The following is a 25803-nucleotide window of genomic DNA, read 5'->3' on the forward strand; positions in this document are numbered from 1 at the left end:
ATTGAGTAGTAGTTACGCTACACTGTCACATTGTAGAGTGGTAACAAGGTAAACTGGCTGCATCATGCATGCATGCATGTAGGCCTTATAAGTTGTCCTTCGAGCTCGTTTAACCTATGGTTTATATCCCGTACATTCGCCACACATGTTACCTGGGTGCCTATTAAACATTTATAGATCTGACTACATACCTAAGTACCTACATATAAATAAATAGGCCAACTTACGTTTCTATACCGTAAGTAGCATTACGGGCAATGGCAAAAGGCCGGCGGTTAACGCGGGTGTTAATGGTAGCTAATAAGTGGTATGGACTTAACCAATCCCCTCCCGCGGGTTTGCATGGAATAGATAAATTACCTTACTACCGGCCCGTTTTCCAAGCGTTAAAAGTATATTCCATATTAACCCTTTCCCGGCTTGCGGCTTGCGGCTTATGACATGGTCGTTATTTTAATAATATATTTAAACCTTAGGGTTTTCGAGTTAATTATCGATTTGTAATTTCGGACTGTCTTAAAAGGCGTGGGAGCTTACGGTTAAATAAGTACCTAAATAAATAACAGTCATTATTATACATGTCCGATATTATACTTATTTAACCTAAATACTTATGGTAGTTATAAAAAGTTTAAATAAATGTTTAATTATTTTATACATACATACCTTATTATATAACTAGCAAAAACGAAACGAAATTAAAATAATATAATATAACACAATTTATTTATAATAAATAATATAAAATTAATCTAAAAAAACTTACTTAAAAAACAACAAATTTCATTTTTACAACCCATGATATTAAACATATAAAATTCCAATTAAATAAAAAGTTTTACAATGTAATTAATAATATTAATATAATTTCTTCCGTCGTTCATAAGTACTTAACTTAACGCATAACTAGCTACCTAACTAAGCTAAATTCCTTTTAACTAAGCCAAGCCAAGCCAAGCCAAGTTTACAAGTTCATTCCTCATTCCTCACCGTCCGCATCTACACCCCTTTTCGCAAGACCTTTAGGTAGGTTCTTACTCCTCATCCACATCGTAGCCACATCATTCATCTTCATACTCGAGCTCCACCAACGCCTCGCCAAACTCCGCCTCTTCAGCCTCAAGCGCCATACGGGTATCCGGATCCAACATCTCCTCGACATCCGCATCTACAGCCGCATTTCGCGCCTGCAAGTCCCACGCCATGTCATCTACGCTTCTCTGTCTCCGGAACCTGGTTGTTCTGGAGAAGGACTGATTGGCCTGCTGTAGACCTTCGAATCTGCTTAGGAGCGGTGCTTGGGGATCTCCGTTGAGATGGGCTTCTGCTCGGTAGAGGCCTGTTTCGGGGTACGCTGGGCCTTGAACCGCGCCGATGGTGGGGTCGGGATGGAGAGTGAGGTGTGATGTTTCCAAGTATTCCCTTGCTCGTCTTTGACCTAGTTGGTATTGAGGTTGGTTTGAATGTTTGTTGTCCCCGTCCTGGTTCGGAGGGGGGACTTCGGGGTGAGGAATAAAGGGGCGAGGCCGACGAATTGCGCGTTGCCTGCCATTGACCTGCATGTTGACAACCCCCGAAGAAGTGGCGGCTGGGTTATCCTGGCCGTTATTCTCTTCGTCGTCTTCCATATCCATTAGATATACTCGTCCACTACCGTCTCCAATAAGAAGTTTTGTGAAGTCCGGTGAGAAAGCACCGGCTGTGATGGGCGCTGGCACTTCGATTAGGTCTCTCACCAACTCTCCCTCCCCCTGTCGTATATTCCACACCTTAACAAACCCGTCGGATGAACCTGTATATAGACGATCGGGGGATGTGGCCCACGCTATAAATTTAACCCCAACGTCTTCCTGCTCTCTGTTTCCGATAACTTCTTCAACCGGATCTGATATATCATTAGCCCAATGTCTTGATTTATACGTGTATAAAATCCGATGCTTACCGCCATGTTCGAGGACACACATTGGTTGGTCCTCGCTCGCGGCCGAGTCCCAGACGTAGGCTTTGCCGTCAGTACAGCCGGCGGCGATGTACGAGTATAGAATACTGTTGGGTCTGTATCTGATGTTAGCTCCTTACGTTGGGCAACTTGGTAGGGGTAGTGTGTTCATACCTGATTGCAAGCTCATTGATGTCAATGGCAGGGCAATCGAGTGTTTTGATGACGCTATATTGACCCGAGGCCTCGTTCAACTCAAAGATACGAATCTGCGTTCGAATATGCTCCTCCAACTTCTCAGAAGTCTGTGACGCCGAAGTTGCCGCGGCAAAGCTTGGCCGATTAGGATGCCACACAACCTCGAATACATTCGCAGTAGCTGCACTATTGACCTTGACCTCGGTATATGTATTCATATCCCATAAACAGAGCTCTCCAGTAGAACGCTTCTCTTCAGGAATCTCGCTGTCGTCATTGTTAAGGCTCCTTGGTGAATATCCGATCAGTAGGAGATGGTTCACGCTTGAGTCTATTCCCCAGCGGATGGCAGACGGGAAGTAGGCCCATTTATCCGAGGGGGCGTAGTCTTCACCATGTACTCGCTTGCAAGAGAACTCTTTATACCTGTAAGCCTGCGAGTAGTTGCCCGACCTGTCACGTTGCGCATAATAAACCCGTACTGCTCTTGTAGGAACATCGGTGGCTGTGGCGACCTTACTACCATGTTTACTTTTATTCGTCACGACGAAATTAACGTGTCCCTCGTGGTGCCACGTCTCGCGAAGTGCTATAGCCCCTTTAGTTGTGTGCCAGACCTTGACCGTATTGTCGAAGCTTGAGGTAAACGCAAAGTCAAAGACGGGATCATAATCTGACGAGACCACAGACGTAAATAGCCAAGGATCTTGACTTTCCCTCATTGCTTCCAAAGCATTTTCACCATGGGCAACGAGCGGACGGGGTATACGGTGATCGGGATACGCTCTTAATGTCTTTAATGACGCATCGCCGAATAGAAGGTTGCCAGGTTTATTATACTGTTGATTGTGTGAGTCGGAATGAGTGGTCGCGCCGCAGACGAAGCGTGTAGCATCCGGCAGCCAGCTGATAGTCATAATATCCCCAGCACAGTTGGTCCATTCAACCTTGGGCTCTAAAAAGTCCTCCCTATTGCTTGTGAAAACTGTGGTATAAGAGTGATAGACCCTAAGACCCCCAAGGCGGTTGCCCGCCATCTCCCTTGCGTATAGTGATAGTGGCACAACGTTCGCTCTCTTGATAATATTCGCATTCTTACTATTTCTCTCATCTCGTGCGAAAGTTAATAATATAGGCTCTGGGTTCACTTGTTTGTGAAGCACGTCACTTAGGAAGTTGTGAAGACTCTCTGTAGAACGTTGCAGTAGGAGCCAAGGTGGTGGATCAAATTGGTCGTAACGACGACGATGAGCTCCGAGAATAAGAGTTCTAAGGTCTCCAAACTTCTTCGTCAGATGGCGTAAATCCTTGGTGTCTGACCTCTCAACTTTAGTAGATACCCTGTTACATAGAGACCTTGCTACATATCGAAGATATTTGGTCTCGAAATCGCAGAAGTCGACATGGTAAACAGTAGGATGGCGTAGGTCGTGTGAGTGAAGCTTGATATGACAACCATGACTTAACCCATATCTGATCTTACCCCGAAACTTTGAAGCTTGATATGGTATATCGGACAGGTTTGACCATCGGCTGTTCACGTCTGCGAGCGGATCTTCCCCTTTGGGCTCGCGGCTTTTGCTTGGATGTGTAATCTTTGATCTTGGCCGTAAATGCCGCGGTGAAGCTAACTGTTTCTTTCTTGACTGAGTTTGGAGATGTTTCTGGATTTCCTGAAGAACATCTTCGATAATGTCATTCAGTTTCTCTTCGGTTTCACAAAGATACGCTTCATCGCTACACGAGCTATCGTCGTCATACGAGTCGTCGCTAACGTCCTCGACATTATTGTTCGACGCCAACTCGGATGGTGGCTTCTCGATAGAGGGAAGAATGCTCGGGATCGACTTTGCTATGGACCCTTTAGCAGGCACCAGTGTCGACTGTGAAACGGCACGAGTAGTAGGATGGTGTCGGAATTCCTATAAGATGTCAGAGGTGCTACCCTGGAAAGGAATATTGAGATTGGGAAAACTCACATTTCCCGCCGTGAATTCGGCTACTAATTTATAAATGCGCCCAATAATAGATGACTCGATATTCGGAGGGAGACAGCCATTGCCTTTGTGGAAGTGTAGTTGGAAGTCGTCATCGGCGATCGTACTAATAACTTTCCCGCCGAGCTTTTCGACGTTGAAGACATTCTTATCCAGCTGCTTGACGGCGGCGTCGAGGTGTGGGAATACCTGCGTTTGCAAGCATTTTGTCAATGCCCCTGTGTCTGGTATTGGGGAAGCTGTTTTATGACCGGTGCTATTCGATAGCTTTTGACGTTTAGACGAGTGGTTGTCAGCTGTGTGAGTGTGAGGGTTTAAAGGCGACGTCGATAAGAAGCGAGGTTTGATATGAGTAGAAGTCGGCGCGTTTGACGCGTTAACTTTTGTTGAACGAGAGTTAGGTGAAGAGCAACGACGTTTGCGGCGTTCTTGCGGAGAGCTATAAGGTCGGCTTAAATTTGTGGCAACATGATCATCATCTTCATCATTAATAGTAGTTAAATCTATAGAAGCCCCCCTACCAGAAGAAGTCCTCGATAGGTTGTTAGCCATCATGAATAGGCGTTGATCTCCACTAGTAACAATTCGAAGATGTAAACTGAAATCGGTAATTAGTTGCATTACATAATAATTAAATCCGCAAATTAAAAATTAAAAATATAAAGTTATTAACATTTAAAATTAAGTTTTAATAATAAATTAATAATAAATAATAAATATTTTAAATTTTAAAAATAAACATTAAATTATTATTTTTAATTTTTAATATTTTAATAATAAACTTTTAACGTAAATTAATTAATTAAATTTAAAATATTTTTATATAATTTTTATTTATATATACAAATTAAATACATCGTTTGCAAAAGTACTTGTATTTAAACAAGTTCGAGTCGTAATTGCAAAATTACAACTTTGGTTTAACGGAAGCTGTTTCCGCATTGATTTCTTCGTACATACGGACAATCTCGTCCTTAAACTTCTTCACCGTTTGAGGTCTCTTAAGTTTTAAACTAAAAGGTATAATATTAGCATAGATATACAAGTTAATAAATGTGTTTCAAGAACTTACGTTGGTGTTAAGAGCTGATTATCCACCGTAAACGGTTCAACGTCGAGGAGACAGTTTCGCACACGCTCATATCCGTTGAACTTGTGACTCTTGGCAATACCGTCGAGATGCTTGATAAAGGCCTTTACCACACGAGGATCTTGGCCTGCCACCTTAATAGCTTCAATATCATCGGAAGCTACCGTTTTCTTTAAGATCTTGCTAGCAAACGGACCGAATGTAACCGGATCCACACCAAAGATGCCAACTAGGGTCGACTGGCTGGGTTCGCCGTGAACAAAGGCAGTAGCAATCAGGTTCGAGCTACCCATAAACACATTCTCGATACGCTCGGGAGAGATATATTCTCCCTGAGACAACTTGAGAACGTTCTTCTTACGATCAACAATCTTGATTCGGCCGAGCTCGTCAATCTCGACGATATCGCCCGTATGGAACCATCCATCAGGCTCTAAAGCCTTCTTGGTCTCCTCCTCATTCTTCAAGTAGCCTTGGAAAATAAAAGGACCTCGTAATAGCAATTCTCCTCGTGGCCTAGGCTTGTCCGTCACGAGGTATTCAAGTTCAGGTTGCGACTCCAAGCATATTTCTATGCCAGGCATCGGGCCACCTACGTTACCCAGAGAATAATCACCTTCAAGCTGAAACGATCCTGCAGCATACGATTCGGTAAGACCGTAGCCCTGGCAGAAAAAGTTTCCTAAGGCCGCTCGGAGGAACTCGTGAACATCGGGGTCGAGTTGCGCGCTTCCACTCACCATGGAACGGCATCGATCTAGGCCAATTGCGGCTCGTACCTTGGGAGTCCACATACGGTCATAAAGAAGGTGCTTGTTGGATGCCTTGCCAGGCGGGAGTTTCATATTAGCCTTCTTTGTCTCAATGACTCTCCGCGAAAGAGCGCCCTTCACACCATCAGCTTCGACGGTCTGCGCTTTGATTCCTAGGCTGAATCGATTGAACAACCGAGGGACCGATATAAAGCCGGTAGGTCTTAGAATCTTCAAGTCGTCAACCAGCTCTAGCATATTTCCATGGAAATATCCGACGGCAGAACCGGAAGCTAAGGAGCACTGATCTATCATGCGTCCATATATATGAGCCAGAGGTAAGTATGAAATGCTTATATCTTTGTGAGTGTAGGATCCGCTGGAACGAGCACTCGCGCACGCTGCGACGCAGTTGGCATGGGTAAGCATCACGCCCTTCGGATCACCAGTAGTGCCCGACGTATAGTTGATAGTGAGGATATCTTCTGGGCGAGGGGGGCGAGGGGGGTGAGCTATCTTCACCCCGAGCTTCTCGACGTCCTCGAGCGACCATATCTGGACTCCGTGCTGTGCAGCGATGTCGTTCAGCAGCGCCTTTTTAGAGTAGCCATTCTGCTCCCCAGCGTCCAGGGGGTCCATGGAGATGATCAACTTAAGGGAGGGTATTCGGGGCGCAAGGGCGAGGAGGGTTGCTATATGAGGTAGCGAGGATATTACACAGGCAAGTTCGGAATGCCTGATGATGTACTCGGACGCATCAGGACCGAGAGTTTCGTATAGCGAGACGGAGAAGAGCGACTGGGAACTCAATCCGAGATCTTTCGTCAAACAATATTAGCAAATACTGTCGGGAAAATAGCCTTGATCCTCCTAGCTATTTCAAGGGCAAAAATATCTTACCTGCTATTTGCCATTCAGCTCTGTTCTGACTCCAGATACCAACGCCATGGTTGCCAGGCGGGATTCCAATTCGGCGATGAAGCTCATATATACCAGAACCGAAATTCTTGCTTCGCGCCGCGACCTCAGCGTAGGACTGCCAAACATAGCCGTTCTCCCACGACTGAGTTTCCGGGATCCAGGGTCGTGTACCGAGACATTTGTTATTGGGATATCGCTTGACGGAATCCTGGAACAATTCGTAAAATGTACGTATTTCAGGTGTGAAGGTGCTAAGTAAGGGTTTATCTTGAAATCGCCAATGCCTGTAGATGGGAGATCGACCCTCTTGCTCGGTACCAGGGACGGGTAGAGAATAAGGTGAACCTGGTGGAGGCGGCGTCGACAATTGCTTAATATAAGCTTCAATCTTCGGATCGGGTCCTATTCCAGCCATCTTTGTTGCGTAGTACGACGAATTGACGATAGAAGTGGTAGGTATGAATCAGAACAGAAGTATCGCAAATTGAAAATAAGCTCCTAATGACGAAGGAAGAGATGTGAAGGGACTTAAGGGGAAACTTTGATCTGGCTGTCTAGTCGCAATCCTTATTCCGAAGTTGCTAACTCAGCCGTTGACCCACTTAGAGTAGGAATAGATACCGAGGTGGGTAGAAAAGATGGGTTAGCGCGTAGACTACTGCCTTGATAAGCTAAGAAACCCGCTAGCTCCTGTTACTACCTTCGACCTACTGCGGATTTAGGTTTCTAACGTAGGCCGACAAATAAAAAGAAATAATCGTTAAAGCTTTCCGAGCTAGAGAGGACGGTATATTGTAGTAATATTGTAGAAGGTGCAATTGCTATACTAAAATCATACTGACATAAGTTAAGGCGTTCCTGTCAGCTTTTTAAGGGTCTTTTTCAAAAGTAGTTGTTTTTCGACATGTGCTGGGCTAGACTTGCCAATGCATGAAATCCAGTTAACCTTCCCGCAACTGAGCCGAGGTCTGGGGACTCGCGTTCGCAGACGGCGCGTGATTTAATTGGCCAACCCTCGACCTCGGGGTAGTAATATGGGGGATTTGCCGAATAAGTCAGATCTTATTGGACAAATCTAACATATGCCTATTCCTTCTTCGAAAGGTATCAGACGTCATTACTCAAGTCATGCAGACCCTTTCTGCATGCAATTTAAGCAAATTGGTAGCCCAGCGTTCCTACATACTAAAGCCCAATATCTTCAGCTTAAAAGTAACGTAAATATCAACTCAAATCTCTTAGGTAGCATATCAAATGTAACGAATAGGTAATCATCATATGCATCATGTCTCAGCCACTTTTGAACATCCAAATTTCAATCCCTTCAACTTGGCATCTGACTTGGTGAGGCTTATTAACCCGCGGCCGGTCTGCGGCATTCGGGGCCGAATAGCTGCGCCGAAATAACTTCCCGACAGAGACATATGTATTGAGCAAAATCGTTGGAAGACACAGCCGAGCGCTTCAGAGTCACACTGGAAGACATGTCTAAGAGTAGGTATTTCCCAGGAGTTATTTGGAATTTTCCCATCACGTTATAAGGATATCAAAACCAGAGTATCCAGGCCAAGCAATTAAAAAATATATTTGTATATTAATGCCGTTGCTACTTAAGTTTTATCTATCACAAGCAGAAGACCTTAATGCTATTTAATTACGTTCTGAAATCAAGCTTTGAATACCTTATCATTGTATCTTTTAATTTTAGAAATAAAGTGAAGATATCTGCCGATTGTTTTTGCAACTCTATAAAATCAATCATTACCAACCCTCCTCTTATGCCTTAACTATGGCTAAAGCACATCTAAGAAGAATATCTCGAATCTTCACTAACTTATTACACCAAGACATCCATCATGCCAATGTCAGAAGAATGCCCTTAGCATAAAGCACGAGAAGACAGCCAGCCACATGATTTAAAACCTTGAAATATTCGTGAATGCTGTCTCCTACGGATCCGTACACCGGAATCCACTTTCTCGGGATGAATCTTAGATCTCTATTCGGAAGGAACATGGTCTCCGGAATGGCCCCACCAACTCCGGGGAAGATCTCCAGAAGTAGCCAGGCTGATACAGTCTGGAGCAAGATAGACGAGTATTTATGTGTTACAGGCAGATGGTAATAATTGAGACTTGACGGAGATATAATATAAATACCTAGTTATTCTCCCCGATGAGAAATGCAGTATGAATATCTTTAATTACCTCTCGTGTAGATCCATTTTATACTAATTAAAGTCATCTAACCTAACAACTACGATCGATACACCACCAAAATAGTAGGATCGGAATGCTCTGAAGAGACGATCACACATTCCATTCACAAGTCATACACTCCCCACAACGTATGTACAAACATACATAAAAACATCCCAGACGTCTTTCTTGGCTGCGTACGTGCCGGCCACTCGAGACCAGTCTCGAACTCTTGCACGACATATCTTGGGCCAGCCAAGAATGTGCTTAAGATTCAGATCAATTATCTGACACAACCAAACCAACCCAAGTTTGTTTTTTTCCAAGGCTCTTCTTGTTTATTTTTGGCTTTCTTCCCCACGATCGATGTTTCAACGTTCTCTGTGCGCTTGCATAGCGGATACCTTACCTACTAGGTAGTTATCAATTTTTTTTTCTTTTTTTTTTTCTTCTTCTTCTTCTTAACTTTTGATCCAAGTTCATATACCTAGTAAGAAATAAATAATCGACCTTGAAATAAAACTGTTGTTGTGACTACTGACTACTGAGTACCTTGCATGTAAGCGCCCAGCAGGCGTCTTGTAAGCCCCTACTATCCTACTATTTTACGCCTTACCGCCAGCACGGACAAGGTTCAAGGTTCAAAGTTCAAATCTCCTATTTAGTTATTTATGTAGAATGCAAGACATCTTGAATTAATAGTTACTTATAGTCCGCGATGGCTGTAAATAGTTTAAAAAAATATTTACATACCTACATGCTTACATACCTACGTTTAGATATGCACTCCCACCATCGCAATAATAGATAGATCTATGTAAAAAATCGAATACCCCATCCCATCTCATCCATAAAACCCCCCAACCCCCAAAAGGTCCGTGCATCCGGCCCTCGTTCGACAGCGACATTAGAAACATGAGAAAAAAAAAACTCTTGTCGTGTATTAAGCTTCACCAGCATTTACGAACCCTCCCCCCTGGTCGTACCGACTCGGCAGTTGATTGGGCTGGAATCGTCGTTCCGAGCGTAGTCATATCCCCATTCGGGACGTCCAATCTCTAGCGCATAGGCCGTATCCCTGATCGCTGGCGTTTCATGTGGTCTCGCCAGTCGCCTCCCCCCCCCCAGCGATCATAGCTCAGTCCGCCGTTCTAGTGTAACGGCGTGAGCGCGCGCGATCATCGTTGGGCCGGGGGGGTCTTGTAGCATATTCACCCTGATTAAGTGTAGACTCGCTCGGGAAAATCTTTGATAATTAGCCAGTGATGCCCCTTAGGTCGCATGATCGCTAGGTTTTTGTTGGCTGCTGCTGCTCTTTCTCTCTCTCTCCTCTCTTCGATCTTCTTCCTGTTTTACCACAACAAGCTGTGTATTGTTCCCGTGCCTGGTGCTCTCTTCCGTTCTCTACCTATAACCTAGCATATATTTTTCTCTTCTTTTTTGCCGCCGCTGTCGCTCCTTGCTTGCTCGCTTGTTTGCTTGCTCTTGCTATTCGTACAAATAAACTCACCTTGTCCTCCCGGCGCAAATTTATTATTATTATTACAATACCGATTTTATGACGACTACTTCGCATCGTGACGCTCGTTTTCCCAACCGTATACCCAAACTTTCTACCGCCAATATGTCTTCAAACATAGTTATCCTAGCAATTCGAGCTGCCCAGCTTATTTTTGGTATTATTCTACTGGGCCTCACAGCTTACGGTATGTCTAACATTATGGAGGGGGGATAGTGGGATTGGAAATTGACCCGTAGAACTAACATGAATCCGATAGTTGCTCACTGGTACAATGTGGATACATTGACCTCTTCTCCCTCTCAGATCAACATATTGTTATTTGCTTCGCTATACACAATTGTGTCTGTCCTCTACCTCGAGTTGGCGCCGAGATTTGTTCCCAAAAGTAAGTATTCAAACATCAAAATAAGGCGACTACTACGAGTGCTTCAAAAGCTAACTTCGCCTCAGTTTCGCACCCGTTGGCAGCGTTTGGCCTTGCGACTAGCAACGCCCTCTTCCACTTCGCTGGCTTCATCGCCCTCTCTGTCTTCATGAGCAAGCTTCTCTTCTGCCGCGGCAGCGTGTGTGGCTCAGCCCAGGCTAGCATTGCCTTCGGTGCTATGGAGTTCCTGCTCTGGGCCGCCTTCGCCATCTTTGCGGGAAAGGAGGTAGTCCAGGGGGGGTTTCTCCCCAAGCGAGGACCCAAGTCCCAGAGCCCTTTAAAGCCATCCGAGATGAAGGAGGCCCCGGCCGCGTAAGCTCCGGTGGGCTATCCGTCGGTAGTCGCGGCTATACGGACATTCCTCTTTCGCCGTACCGGCCGTCGCTCGACTTCCAAGCGGACCAGAAAGATATCGAGCGCTGGAATCACGTTTATTTGCACATGGGCAAAGGCTCGGGTACTTATACCCTGCAGTCATAAGAACTGCTAATCTCGGGGTTGGGAACGGGGGGTTTATGAATGAGAGGATTGGGGAACTCAGAAATTCAGGCTTGGTCTAGATGATTAGCCGATTAGTATATCCACGGTCCACGGGACGGTTCGATGGGCGTTTTAGGAACTATTCGAAAAAATAATAGTTATTATAACTAAAGGGAACTCATATGGTAGAACCCGTGTTACGAAGGCGGAACGATTAACTTCAATATACCACCACTGTTACTTTGAATTGATTGGTTCCCTGAACATTGAATATGGAATCTTGAATCTTGTTCGTCAGGGGCTAGGATTTGAAACAGCGATGTCGGCAAGCCTTATCCTAATGAAATCTAGATGGACTAATAAATCTAACCGTAGTCAGTGGTTACATATGCAGAAATCCTACCCCGATATCCTTCCTACTTACTGGTGTAGGAATACTAAATCTGTCGCAATATAGCTATGGGATGATGTTTTACGTACCCCGCCATAGCTCATCAGCTTTATGTAGTAGGTACCTGTTTCTCATAGCGGCTTGCGTGGGATGCCCCGCGGCAATCCCCCCTTTTTTTGCCCCAATTGCTTGTAAGTCAATACCTTGACGGGCAAGCAGGAATAAACAGTAAGTTAATTTCTTAGATAGTTAGAGAATGTTTATTAAGTAAAACTATTACAAGATGGAAGGAGACAAGACTGACTCACCGGTCATCCAATTAAGTATAACCAATCATAAAGCCCTTAGCATAAAAGCAAGTGTCGTACAGGGAGGTCGCCGAACTACAAGGACTTACACGGCCAAAATATAAGCTCGCTAATAGAATTAGATACGTGCAACTCTTCTCTTAATCACCCCTCCATCCTAACCGGGATAAAATGCCTTACAAGAGCAAGCTTATAGACGATAGTCGATGGCGTGCTTTTTACCCCAACTCCACAATTCCCTAAACGGGGTCTTAAGAGTGACGATTCGGGTAGAGTAGGTACCTGTGTCTGGAAGCCGTTTATGATGAGCAAGTATATATCTACATATAAGTTAGCCAAGCTATACCCTTCCTGTAGTAAGCCTTGTAGCTTTCGAATTCAAATACTTCTCTATTCCCTCCTCTCGGAGTCACTGGGCTGCAATATCTGGTTCGATACCACTCCAAGCCCATATATCATCCCACTTATACGAGAGACGACCCTCCATATCCGTTGAATATTTAACATACCTTAGTCAAAACCAGTCGCAATGGCGGAGGAATTAAGCAAGAACTTTGAAACTCTCCAACTCCACGCGGGGTATGAACCTTACTCGATACTATATGAATTTAGAGGAGTCGTTAACGGCTAACACTGTTGTAGCCAACAGCCGGACCCGGCGACGAATTCTCGTGCAGTTCCTATATATGCCACAACTGTCTGTTAACCCGAGGCGCAAAACATTAAGTCGTATTAGAAGCTAACTTAGATAACAGAGCTTCGTCTTCAATGATTCGGCACACGGCGCGAGGCTATTTGGCCTCAAGGAATTTGGCAACATATACAGCCGGCTCATGAACGTCAGTAGTAGCTATCTAATTTTGCTCAGTAATTTGAACATATACTAATCTAGCCTCTTTAGCCTACTGTCGATGTATTCGAGAAGCGTATCGCTGCTCTGGAAGGCGGAGTGGCCGCGGTCGCAGCTTCGTCTGGCCAGGCTGCCCAATTCATGGCTATCGCCGCCCTCGCTCACGCCGGCGACAATATTGTTGCGACTCCCAGCCTCTACGGTGGTACATACAACCAATTGAAGGTTTTTATTGCGCGGCTCGGAATCAAGACCAAGTTCATCGAGAGCGACAAGCCTGAGGAATTTGCCGCAGCTATCGATGATAAGACCAAGGCCGTATATATCGAGAGTATTGGTAACCCCCGGTATAACGTCCCAGACTTTGAGGCCATTGCCAAGGTTGCGCACGAGAAAGGTGTCCCCGTAGTGGTAAGTAGCTTGAATCTCTTACAATGTTAAGATATACTAAATGCGAACGTGAATAGGTGGACAACACTTTCGGAGCTGGAGGCTACTTCGTCAGGCCCATCGAGCACGGCGCAGACATCGTTGTCCACTCGGCGACCAAGTGGATTGGTGGTCACGGAACAACTATTGCTGGCGTCGTTGTTGATAGTGGGAAGTTCGACTGGGGCAAGAACGCGGCCCGGTTCCCCCAGTTTGTTGAGCCGTCAGAGGGATACCACGGCCTCAAGTTCTGGGAGACATTCGGACCTATTGCTTTTGCTATCCGCGTGAGAGTTGAGATCCTACGTGATCTAGGCTCTTCTTTAAACCCCTTTGCTGCTCAACAACTCATCCTCGGTATCGAGACGCTGAGCTTGAGGGCTGAGAGGCATGCGCAGAACGCGCTTGCACTCGCAAAGTACTTAGAGTCCAGCCCCTACGTGAGCTGGGTATCGTACCCCGGATTGGAGAACCATCCTAGCCACGAGTTGGCTAAGAAGTATTTGAAGAGGGGTTTCGGTGGTGTCCTCAGCTTTGGCGTCAAGGGCGGTGGCGCTGCTGGTAGCCAAATCGTTGACGGCTTCAAGCTGATTTCCAACCTCGCCAACGTTGGAGATTCTAAGACTCTAGCTATCCACCCCTGGACTACGACACACGAACAGCTATCAGATGAAGAAAAGATCGCTTCCGGAACGACTGAGGATCTGATCCGTATTTCAGTTGGTACGGAGCATATCGACGATATTATTGCCGACTTTGAACAGTCTTTCAAGAAGGCTTCAGCTGCGACAACGAAGGGAGAAGAGGCAGGATCTGGAGGTGAGACTAAGCAGAAGGAAGCACCAACAGTGGTCTAGGTTAAACATGTGAAAAGGCCTTTTGAGTAGAATATATACCCCCATCTAAATTATAAATAAGTCTCTCTTTTTAGTAAGAAGAGAAGTTAAGTTGAATGTTTCATTGGAGAGATGATATTGCTGTGGTCTGACGTTGACAAGTCACATATTCATATACATTATAACTGCAAGAGTAAAGGATTAATAAAACATTTGAAAAACAACATTCAAACTTGGTTTATTTATTAAAATATTTAAAAGAGAAACGAGTAGTTTCCCATGTTAGATTTAACAACTGGAGACTTCCCTAACATATGTATAAGCTAGTGCTATACTTTCCTATAGCTAACGCCAAGATCCTTCCCCAACGACATGTCCCCACATATTACATATATCGAGGTACGTACCTTGTACTTCACAACGCAAGAACTATCATCATCATAGCCTTCGAAATTCCACAGCTTCAAGACCAACTACCTAAACCAACTTCCAAATCAACTCCCAACCGCCAACTCTTGCATTAAGCTGTACACAAATACACACCACCATAAAAGCCGTTAATTAGCCAAAAATGCAAATATCCCTCTCAACCGCCCTCCTCGGCGTCCTCTCCACCTTCGCCGGCTCCTCCGCCGCCTCCTCCTCTAAACCTCAATCTCAATCTCAACCTCAAACAACCATAACCCTCTGGATCCCGTCCTCGCAGCCCCTCCCAAACCCGCACGTCCTCCCATCCACCACGCACGCAACCCTATCCGCCCTGCGCGCCGGCTACCACGCGCCCCTCACCGCCGCCGGCTCCTTCGTCTTCCGGAACGTGACGCCCGGGTCGTACCTGGCCGACGTGCACAGCGGGACGCACGCCTTCGCGCCCCTGAGGATCGACGTGCTGGCCCATACGCCCGCGGACGAAGGGGACGCGGGAGAAGAAGAAGGTGGTCGGCTGGCGGTGCGCGCCTGGGAGACGTACCGCGGCAACGATTGGGATAACAAGGGCCAGGAGGCGCCGCGCAGCGGTAGCGGGTTCGCGGTGAGGGTGCTGGGGCCGAAGGAGTATTTTGTCGAGAGGGGATCTTGTGAGTATTCCGTTCCGTTTTGCTGTTTTCTCATCTCCCTCCCCTCCTACCCTTCTATTCTTATTGCCGTTGTTGGAGAACATCCTAAACCACAAGAGCAACCCCCTCCCCCCCCCGACAAGTGAAGAAGAAGAAGAAGAAGAAATGAAACGAAGCGAAAAAAGAAATTATCATTCATACTTACATGCCATTAAACCAAAGCTAACAAACACCCATCAAACAGTCTCCATCCTCAGCATCCTCAAGAACCCCATGATCCTCATGGGCCTCGTCAGCATGGTTCTATTCATCGGCATGCCGAAGCTAATCGAGAACAGTAAGTCCAATCTTCCTCCTTCCCAACCCCTTTCCCCCCTCTTCCCTTCCCCTTCCCTTTCTCTCAATCACAAACCCCCCCCCAACCGCCCAACTAACTAACAACTACACAGTGGACCCCGAAATGCGCGCCGAATGGGAAGAGCAGCAGAAGAGCAACCCGATGAGCAGTCTAATGGGCGGCGGCGGCGGCCAGCCCGGCGCCAACCCCATGGGCAACTTCGACATGGCCGCGTACCTCGCCGGCCAGGGCACCAAGAAGGACGACCCGGAGCCGGCGTCGTCGTCATCGTCTAAAGGTGGGAAGAGGTAGATAAGTGCGCAAGACGTAGGTGCGAAGAGCAAGGGTATAATAATATAAACATGCAGAAATATTTAAGACAGTTAGAAAATAGTAGAGGATAGTGATAATGCCTATTACAAAGACGAGACGCCTTAACTTTCGAATTCGTTTACTTGTAGGGATTAAATTGCCATCGCATTGCTACACCTAAGCACCTAGAACGAGCGTTCTTTCTGCGCTATTGCTGCAAAACCTATGATATGTACCAGACCCCAGGATCAGATCGAGTCGATCTCGACTCCAAGTTCTCTCTCTATCCCCCCCCTTTCTCGATATTGTCCTTACTCTTATTCTTGCTGTCATTCATAATCAACGCCTCCTCATGCCTAATATGAGTCTTGTCTGTCTGCCTCTGTCTGTCTTATCCGAGCCGCATAACCCTCCTATTCTCGTCCCTCACCCGAGCTGATAATTAAAACAAACGCGAAAAAAGACATTCGATGTATGCTTAATTTGCTTTAAAACATACCGCGCAACGCAGCACAGCGCAGCGTCTAGAAATCTCCACCAAAGTCGCCACCGCCGTAATCGCCGCCATCGTTGCCGTCCTGGTACCCCTCCTGATACGCCTCCTGCTGCTCATCATTGATCGCATCCGCAATCAGCACGCCGCCCAACACTCCCGCACCTAGACCCAGCGCCGCGCCTCCCGCCATACCCATACCACCTCCGCTCTTCTTAGGCGGTTGCTGCTGCCCGTAGTACCCGCCCTGCGGAGGATAGCCGCCTTGGGGAGGGTATCCGCCATACTGGCCTGGAGGCGGGCCGTAGCCGCCGTACTGCTGCTGCTGCTGTGGAGGACCGTTGTAGTACCCTTGCTGGGGAGGCGGAGAACCGTATCCGCCGTAGGGTTGTTGGGGCTGCGGGCTGTATTGTGACTGCCCGCCGTATTGCTGCTGGCCCGGGTACCCGGCGTGTGGCTTGTTCTTGCCGCTGCCGAAGAACTTGCCGAACAGACCCTTTGCTTTGTCGGCGGGATTGCTGCCACCGGATGAGCGCGGAGGTAGCTGATCGGGATATGGCGAGTAGCCCTGGGGCGGTGTGGGCGTGTTGGCATAGGACTGGGCGGCACCTCTAGAGCGCGCGTTCTCTTCCTCCTGTAGCTGACGGGCCAACCGAGCGTCTGCGTCCTCGTCCACATGCGAGCTAGATCCATACCCAGGCTTCGTCGTCTCGTTCACGAAGGGGTTGTTCTTAGAGTCGGTGGGCGAGGGACCGGAGCCCGGCGTGTAGCCCGGAGGAGGACCGGGGGGCGCGCCGTCATTGTGGCGGTTAGGGTCTACGGCTGGCTCGGTAGGTCTGTCCCATTGGGATTTCTTGGTGTAGGTATTAACGTAGAACCTAGAGGAAGCAGAGAGGGTCAGAAGATGGCGGTTTGACGAGACGCTAGAGGATGGGGACTTAGATAGGGACTCACCATTCGTGGTATTGGTCGTTCCAGCGGGCGACCCAACCATCGGGGACCTTGGGAGGCGGCGGGCCGGAAGGAGCAGCGAAATCAGCCATGCGTGTAGAAATTGAAGTTGATTTGTCTATATTATTAATATGGAGGTGTGAAGTGTTTGGTTGATCGGTTGATCGATCTACTTGCACAAGGAAGCGGGGTCCTTATGATAGGGTAAGGAGGGGGTTTTAATGTTGCGAAGGAGAAGAAGAATAAGTAAATGTATGGATGTTTTCGTAGAGATAGATGCAAGTATTTAATTTAGGGTTGCTTCGTGAGAGAAATAAGTTAGATGGTGTTACTGCAGGAAGTCTTTCGTCAGCTAATGAGAATAAATAGTAACAAACTATGCAGGGTGGCTACTGCGGTTTCCTGTCGAAATGCGTTTCTAGATTCTACTACGGATAGATGATTCGACGAGTCGAGGCGATATACATACCTACCTATGTATGTAGGTACATATAAATTAAAAGGTACATTGATATGACATACCCGTTAGACACAATTGTACTTGAGGGAGTGTATAACTCTTAAGCACTGCCCCCAATTAGCTCTAATTAGCTCCAACTTCGCAGTTTCGGCAACTGTAAAGCCGATAATCGTTTCTATTCTTTGTACTTATAAGTACCTACATATTAGCTTCCCCAAGTCGATTGTGTAACCGATAGGTAGTGACTTCTTATTTGCCCCCCCCCCCGGATCCCTTTTCTCTTACTGGAGACCTCACTTCAATACAACCAATCACCATACAAACAAATTGTGGCTGAGCTCTTTCTCTTAGACGATATCTTGCAGAGGACCAAGCTGACGACACCAGCACCAACAATGACAATGTCACGGGTCCCTGCTTCAACTAACTACATAGCTTGTAGTAAGTCACTTCGCATAGGTATTTGAGTAAGGTTAGCCAGCCAGCTTACGAATTGCGAGTTCCGAGCCACGATAGTAACAACACGAGGCTTAGTCTAAATACCTCGGTAGTTTATGACTTACTTGGTTACCTCTTACGCTCGTGTAGTAGAGCGAAGTGGATTCATTCGATACTCACATGAAACTCGGCCATTTCTAGCCATTTCTGTTAAGGGGGGGCAACTATTATTATTAACTAGTTATTTTAAAAAAGAAAAAGAAAAAACCACCCATCTACTCCAGACTATGGCCAAGTATCCAATAATACATTGAATAACTCCAACTCCCAGTAACCCAGCAACCCAGTTCCCAGAAGAACCATATCTAGAGTATATCCCCATTACCTATTCCGTTGCCTACCCGCTACCGCCCCTAAATATATTAATAGATAGATAGACCTTCCAATCTCAGGCATAATGTATAGGTTAGATAGTCTAGGCATATAGGTAAGTAGCAAGTAGACCAAAATCCCACAAACCTACACCCCATACACCACCCACCCATCCACCCATCCACTAAATCAACTACTCCGTCATCGGCAGAGAAAAACCCCTACAGCTCGACTCCCGCGGTCTCGCCGCGTCCCGGAACCCCCCAACCCAGCGACCATCGGCCCGGGGCACCGGCCGCAACTCGCGCGGCCGCGGCGTATCGGGACGTCTCTGGAGCAACCGGGCGTCGGGGCCGGGGCCGGTATCAGTATCGGAGGACTCGCCGTCGGTAGCGATTTTGACGTACGCCTCGTCGCCGATGCTCTGCTCGGACGAAGCACTATGCTTCTTATTCTTCTTCTTATTCTTATTTTTCTTAGGATGTAGACGTTTCTGCATGCCGTTTACCCAGCCCTTGACGCAGCCGGTGCTGGTAGCAATAACGGTACGCTTGCCTTTGGTAGTAGCCGACGACGACGACGATGAGTGTTTGAACCACTCCGCTGTGGACTGCGGGACGGTGACTTTGCTTACGGCGAGCCATTCGCCCTGTTCGACGGGGCGCTCCTTGACGTAGTTGCCGTAGTAGTCGGAGGAGCCTTGACGTGGTTGACTGGTTAGAACTCTTGACGCTTGACTTTTGACTGTTGACTATCTGATATACGCCGGTATGGAAGGGTTGCTCTCTTGTGAGTTGGGAGATGGACAAAGACGGAAAGTAGAGAGAGGACGAGATGGGAAGCTTGATTTTCTCGGGCAAGGGATAGACAGACAGAAGCGATAATAGGTAACTAGTAAGTATAGGAATAACTACTAGCGAAAGCAAGATAGAAATAAGGACATTAATATCCTTACAGTTATTGACCTCACGTGGAGAAATAACTTCCCACTCGCCGTCTTCGTTTTTAACGTCTTCGGTAGTATTGCGCTGTTCCTCAGCCGATCCCCTCGAATCATCTATTAATCAATCAGTTCTCCATCCAAAACAACAAGACGACGAATAGATCGCAGAGGACTAAATATGTAGGTATGTACACTTACCTGTCTGGGACATCATACCCTTCCATGAAATAGACTCAGGTTGGGGTCTCAGCAAGATAGGCCTGACGACATGCTTGGGAGTCCCCTCGCGAGGTTGCTCGTCCACCTCGCTTTTGATAGCCATGATGTCGTCGCATTAGCTAGCAAGTAAGCATGATATTACTTATTTTAGGTAGTTATTATTTAAGAGTTGTGGTTTAGGAGAAAAGAAGGATGAGCAGGTAGAAGTGCAATAAGACGCTCACATTTTCGACGGCCTAACAAGAGTCTTATAAAGAGGCAGCGCTCGGTTTTAATATTCTACCATTCTCATTTATCGTTGGACGAGTCCCCAGTGCTCTGGCTTTTTGTGAACCAGTTTTGGCTAGTCAAGACGAATGCGAAACCCACCGCTCCTCGACAAACAGACCCAACGATGTTATAAGTAGCGACATGAAGCGCACCGCCAACATAATAGCTATGTAGCGAAATACTCCCCGTAGTCTTTAATTCTAGCATGTCCAATCTCGTGACTCCTATCCGCCATCGTTGGCGGCCTAACGCTAACGCCGAAGCTCAAAGTGCAATGTGTGTAGTTAGAAAATACCATTAAACCATATCCCTTTCGTCATATCTCCTCTCCTCGAATAATCGTGCCGCCTCGATGCAGTAAGTCGCCCGCTCGCTACCCAGCCGCCTTTCGCTAGCGTAGCAGATAAGAACACCGTCGAGAATGCCTGAAAGAATACCTTCCATTGCCCCCAACACGCCCCAACCGATCATGCTAGCCACCATACCAACTACATACGCATAGGCGCTCCCTCTGATACCGTGACCCTCTGGTATTTGAACCTGTAACTGCCGTGCCGTCATAACCCATGCCGCAAAACCCAGAGCTGTTGACATGACGAATCGTGCGGCATGGAGAAGCATCTTTGCCATCCTGTAGGGCATTAACGATGCTGACGACTGCCCACGTCGGGAGAACGCGCTCGGTGTAAGAGTTGTAGTGGGTCCCGTTGCAAGGAACTGTATCCTACTAAGCTGTGACGCCGATTCCATTAGGGGTAAAGAGTGAATCGACGCATATGTTAATGCTAGAGGGTTGGTTAGGACTGACACCGGGCGGGGGGCCAGTCGCCATCCTATAAACTCGAAGATGCTCGAGATCCGACGAGGTAAGATTAGAATGGGAATTCGGACTGCCAAGGATAGTAGGGTCGAGGCACAAATAGTACCAAATACCGTAGTCGTTGAGTGTCCTAGCGCTCCTTTGACAATCGCATTCGACGAGGCAGACGACTGATTGTTGCGGAAAAAATACCAGTTCGAAACGGTACCTCCGGTAGTAGCGCGAACAACTCCGCTCATAACGGAGAGAGTCCAAACGTACATGAGGAAGAAAAAGACCGCTAACCACCATGTCGCAGTGCCGATGACGAAGGCTGAAAGTGACTTAGAAAAGTATCCCCCAAGGAAGATTCTTGTGAACATCCATAGCCATATCCACGTCCACCCAACAACAAAGCTTAGCGAGCCGAGCCCTAGAAGTACCAGCGCCGGGTTGGCCGCAAGAATGCGACTAGAGAAGTCCAATATGTCAACCGCCTTTTGTATTTCGTGACGTCCCTTATATAATAACCATACCCAAACGATCGCGCAGCCCCCCGGAATGATGGCCGCATATCTCATTACCACGTCCTGTACTCGCGATCCGTGATCTGGTCCCTGGAAGCTGGAAATCATCGGATACAACGAAAATGAGAAGAGGACGATCGGGACGCCCAGTAGGATGAGCAGAGCTAAGGGCTGAACAAAAGACCGTAACGCTGCCATCCAAACCAGGGCGACGATGATTGAGACTAACGTATCTACAGCCAGGAGATAAAAAGACGAATGGAGTGTCGTGTATATAGTGTCACCAATCTTCCTATTCGGTACGGAGGTATGCAACCAGACTAATACGAAGGTCGCAAAAAGGGAAGCGATGGCTATAAGGTAGATCCATGCGAAAAATTGGTCATGCACAAAGATCTCGCCATACATTCGCGTAGGCGTAGGTGCAGGAATCTCGTTCCGCTCTTCTTCCTCCGTCTCGTCCTCTTCCGCTATAGCCTGTCGCATTAGACGCTGATCATGCTCCAGATTCGAGCCTCTCCGTCCGGCTACACCCTTCGGACCACCCGACCCAGACTTGAACTGTTGGAATGCTGGTGGTGCTGAGTCTGTAGGAGTCTCTTGTAAGAGATCATCAGGTACCTCATTATCTAACACCGTTGACTCCAGGCCGATATCAACCATCTTTCCACTCTCATCCGTATCGGAGTTCTGCCGCTGATGCTGGGGGCTACCCGGCTCGTCTGGATCTTTGACCACCTCGCGCTTTGAATGTCTGTCCTTGAAGCTTGACTCCCCGTTCCAACTGCTCTTGATACCACCTATGGGACGAGCGCTCGAGTATAGGTTCCCGTACGAGTCACTCTCATTGTGCTCGGACGAGGCGCGAAGGTCATCGTTCTCCGAAGCCGAGCTCTCCTCTAGGCGACTCGAAACAAAAACTCGACGCGACCGCTGCAAAGCTCGAAGATCCGCAGCTTCTCTCGCATCATCCTCATCCTCGTCTTCTCGGTACTCGTTTAAGGCACTGTGAAAGAGCGGGGCATCTGAGGTAGTATTATACCTCGAGAAGCCTCCGAACCGCGAATTCGATGGTTGATAAGGATTCCCTAGTCGAGTCTGGTACGAAGACCGTGCGGGATGTCTACCTGAGAATCGACCTGGTGTCGTCTGTTGTTGTCGGTTCGAGAATTCGTTGTTGGTATCCGGCTGACCGAAATTGGATAGCCGGGACTGCGACTGGGCTAGGAACCTAGACGCATCTTGGGCCAAGGCGTTAGACTTAGCCTGTAAGTCAATAGGCAGAAGCACAACTTACATTCTGAGAACATGTTCGATCAAAGCGCAGGAGGGGGTAGACTCCCGCAGATTACGATGAAGATAGGATGAAGATGAGGAACGTCGGGTAGAGTTGGGCGGGATTTGAGGAGAAAAAAAAAAGCAAATTAATCAGCGGTGACGATGGCACGGTGATGCAAACAATACGACTTTCTTGAATGCTTATGATAAACTAAGAACCCGGGATGATTTAACCCATCAATAAAGGAAAAAACTAAGGTACTAGATAAACATGGAATTTGAATATTGGACTGTGGGAAGAATGGGGGTTTGAAGAAGTATACGGTAAAATTGAATTAATAGAAGCTGTTGGGGGTTCGACGGCAGCAGCAGCGTCGTTGAGAAGTGATGCAGATGGATGGATTGATGGATGACTCCCGGATTGTTCACATGCAGGCGTCCAATGCTCATTTAGCATCTATTAGTAGTTTGAAATGTGAAATGTTTAGGTACCTCCTAAGGTAGGTGCGATTACCAGGTAGGTAGTACATACAACTGCCCGCTTATCCGGACTTAGTCCTGCTAGAAATAAATCTATTACGGAAGCGGTCAAAGTGGAATAGCGGGTAAGCGTTGTCTGCGTTGCCTGCGTCGCGGCGTAACAAGTCCCACCAACTTATTGCTAAAGGGACACTGCAGTTACCTACCTATCCATCCAACCACTTGGATTTGACTTAAACCAGCTTATCGAAGATAAGATAGACAATCAGATGCGTAACTAGCATAGTTGCCTAAGAGGTATTGTACGACGAATCATTTCGATAATAATAACTACTAATATAGATCTTGTGCCAAATATGTCCGTAGGAAAAAAAGAAAAAAGAAAAAGAAAAGTCACTAACTCTTCCATTGGCCGATATGACCTCTTATGAAATGTAGACATATGGTGCAAGTTTTAGTCACGAGCCTTTAATAGAATACCAGGTGTCTAACAAGGTGAGGTCATCCACCCTAAATCAGGCGCTATCGGCGCTGCCCAGGTGCTCCAGCCCTCCCAAGTACCGATGTCGAACCCCCCCTGTTAATAAAGAGCCTTGTAAGCTACCTGGTTAGGAGGTACATATCGTACCTGAGTTAGCATCTATCGCACCCATCGGCGTACATTATCGATAGGCTAGGGATAGGCTGGGGAGAAAGCTTGCCTGACCCGCAGACGGAACGTTTAGGCGGGTTTAAAGCTGATCCTAGGCGACATCATCGAAATGGAATTATGCCGTATGCCGTATACCGTTTTTGGTCTTGAACATTTACACTACATACATCCTAACCTACCTAAACTACCTAAACTACCTCCTACTAACCTAACTTAGTACATTATGCCTTCATCACTTGCATGATAACTTAATCACCTTTCTTTATCCTCAAAGCTTACACTTACACTTACACCTACACCCCCTTACCTTTATGTACCTATGTAAGGTAAATCTATTCTTAAGCGACTTGTCTCTAATTTCTCTCCACGTGTTTATACTATAGTCTTGTTTTGTCTTGTGCCCTTAATTACCCTTAGCTAAAACTATTAAAACTAATTCTTGATAGCGCCTAGGTTTTTCTTTCCCTTGGCGTAGTAAAGAAAACACATCCGGCTTACAACGAAGCGCCGTCCTCTCTCTTTCTACTTCCAATACGCCGGTTCAGGTCTTGTGACTAATCGTAACGACAAACCCCCTATCTCGTTTCGTTTCGTCTCGTCTCGTTTCCTTTCCGATTTGCAACCTTTGTTGTAATGTCTTCCCCGCCCTGGGACTACATCGCCAAGCTCGTCTGCATCGGGGACTCGGGATGCGGTAAGTCGTCGCTCACGATCCGGCTCTGCGAGGGGCGCTTTAGCCCGCAGCACGACGTCACCATCGGCGTGGAATTCGGCTCTAGGATCGTCCCGGTTGGCCCGCCGCATTCCAAACGCTCGTCCACATCCTCCGCGGCCGACGGCGGCCTTCCCGAACCCCCGCGCGCCTCCCCGCCGCAAAAGCACATGAAACTTTCCCTTTGGGACACGGCGGGACAAGAAACGGTGCGTACTACGCAACCCATCCCATCCCATCCCATCTAGCATTGGAACGAAAAGTTCGAGAGCTTTGCAAGTTGTCGAATAACGAACAACTCCCCCACCACTTATACCCAGCGCAAGCAAACAAATAAACAGACAGACAAACAAGCAACCCACTAACCCTCTCCCCCGTCCTCTCTAGTATAAATCCGTAACCCGGTCCTACTTCCGCGGCGCCTCCGGCGCCCTCCTCGTCTTCGACATAACCCGGCGATCGACATTCGCCCACGTAACCGACTGGCTCAACGACCTGCGCGCGATCGCCGACCCCGACATCGTCGTGATCCTAGTCGGGAACAAGCTCGACCAAGCGCAGCCCGCCTCGGAAGACGAAAACACCACCCCTAGCAAGCGCGAAGTGACGACCCAAGAAGCCACCGACTGGGCCCGTACCAACGGCGTCCTGCAGTACGTCGAGACCTCGGCCAAATCCGGCGAGAACGTCGAGGACGCCTTTATGCGCGTCGCCGAGCGCATCTTCGAGAACATCAACGCCGGCAAGTACGACCTTAACGATCGCCGCTCCGGCGTCAAGGGCCCTGGGCCCGGCGGCGCCAAGAACGTCCGGTTATCTGCCGACGCGGGTAGGGGTATGACGGGCGGTTGTTGTTAGTTAGTTAGTTGCTCGGATCAGATAATATAAGAAGGAAAGAAAGAAATGGAAAGGAATTAACAATTTGGGTTACGTGTATCGGCAGCTCCCATGTCAGACATAGGAGAGTTTGACCAGGAGGACTAGACCGTCTATCTAAAGGTCGGGTCCGGGTTTGCGACTGTACTGTACATATACTTGCACACGCTGGAGGCATCGCATACGCATTCGATGATACCCTACGTAATGTCTACTTTAAAACATCAACTACATAAGATGGCACTTCACTGGAACTGTTTCTAAACACCTTCATCAAACATCGTGATCTACTAC

The 25803-nt window shown here is 47.4% G+C and overlaps 8 protein-coding genes across 8 annotated transcripts; 4 read left to right on the top strand and 4 right to left on the bottom strand.

Annotated features, from left to right (window-relative positions):
• Positions 1–1061: 1061 nt before the first annotated feature.
• On the bottom strand, positions 1062–7312 carry GL218_00116 (Long chain acyl-CoA synthetase 7, peroxisomal; the record flags this gene model as incomplete). Its single annotated transcript, XM_033576528.1, has 8 exons — positions 1062–1885; positions 1943–2055; positions 2114–3712; positions 3770–4059; positions 4117–4573; positions 5049–5147; positions 5207–6794; positions 6877–7312. 8 exons carry the CDS (start codon positions 7310–7312, stop codon positions 1062–1064), a joined length of 5406 nt encoding a protein of 1801 aa, XP_033441588.1.
• Positions 7313–10719: 3407 nt separating this feature from the next.
• On the top strand, positions 10720–11357 carry GL218_00117 (uncharacterized protein; the record flags this gene model as incomplete). Its single annotated transcript, XM_033576529.1, has 3 exons — positions 10720–10801; positions 10874–11002; positions 11068–11357. 3 exons carry the CDS (start codon positions 10720–10722, stop codon positions 11355–11357), a joined length of 501 nt encoding a protein of 166 aa, XP_033441586.1.
• A 1392-nt stretch (positions 11358–12749) lies between these two features.
• On the top strand, positions 12750–14356 carry GL218_00118 (O-acetylhomoserine (thiol)-lyase; the record flags this gene model as incomplete). The annotated part of the gene is made up of 5 exons (XM_033576530.1): positions 12750–12799; positions 12863–12917; positions 12976–13059; positions 13122–13481; positions 13538–14356. The coding sequence occupies 5 exons, from the start codon at positions 12750–12752 to the stop codon at positions 14354–14356; spliced, it is 1368 nt and encodes a 455-aa protein (XP_033441584.1).
• A 550-nt stretch (positions 14357–14906) lies between these two features.
• Positions 14907–16039, top strand: GL218_00119 (ER membrane protein complex subunit 7; the record flags this gene model as incomplete). Its single annotated transcript, XM_033576531.1, has 3 exons — positions 14907–15411; positions 15635–15727; positions 15840–16039. The coding sequence occupies 3 exons, from the start codon at positions 14907–14909 to the stop codon at positions 16037–16039; spliced, it is 798 nt and encodes a 265-aa protein (XP_033441585.1).
• A 524-nt stretch (positions 16040–16563) lies between these two features.
• GL218_00120 (uncharacterized protein) lies at positions 16564–17575 on the bottom strand (the record flags this gene model as incomplete). Its single annotated transcript, XM_033576532.1, has 2 exons — positions 16564–17410; positions 17487–17575. The coding sequence occupies 2 exons, from the start codon at positions 17573–17575 to the stop codon at positions 16564–16566; spliced, it is 936 nt and encodes a 311-aa protein (XP_033442059.1).
• A 1371-nt stretch (positions 17576–18946) lies between these two features.
• Positions 18947–20018, bottom strand: GL218_00121 (uncharacterized protein; the record flags this gene model as incomplete). Its single annotated transcript, XM_033576533.1, has 3 exons — positions 18947–19452; positions 19709–19810; positions 19895–20018. The coding sequence occupies 3 exons, from the start codon at positions 20016–20018 to the stop codon at positions 18947–18949; spliced, it is 732 nt and encodes a 243-aa protein (XP_033442058.1).
• A 464-nt stretch (positions 20019–20482) lies between these two features.
• Positions 20483–22821, bottom strand: GL218_00122 (Choline transporter-like protein ctl1; the record flags this gene model as incomplete). Its single annotated transcript, XM_033576534.1, has 2 exons — positions 20483–22752; positions 22809–22821. 2 exons carry the CDS (start codon positions 22819–22821, stop codon positions 20483–20485), a joined length of 2283 nt encoding a protein of 760 aa, XP_033442057.1.
• A 1733-nt stretch (positions 22822–24554) lies between these two features.
• GL218_00123 (Ras-related protein Rab-2A) lies at positions 24555–25491 on the top strand (the record flags this gene model as incomplete). The annotated part of the gene is made up of 2 exons (XM_033576535.1): positions 24555–24842; positions 25021–25491. 2 exons carry the CDS (start codon positions 24555–24557, stop codon positions 25489–25491), a joined length of 759 nt encoding a protein of 252 aa, XP_033442056.1.
• Positions 25492–25803: the final 312 nt, after the last annotated feature.

Source organism: Daldinia childiae (genome assembly GCF_008694065.1).
Source record: "Daldinia childiae strain JS-1345 chromosome Unknown Scaffold1, whole genome shotgun sequence".
In the NCBI taxonomy this organism is placed as follows: Eukaryota; Fungi; Ascomycota; class Sordariomycetes; order Xylariales; family Hypoxylaceae; genus Daldinia; species Daldinia childiae.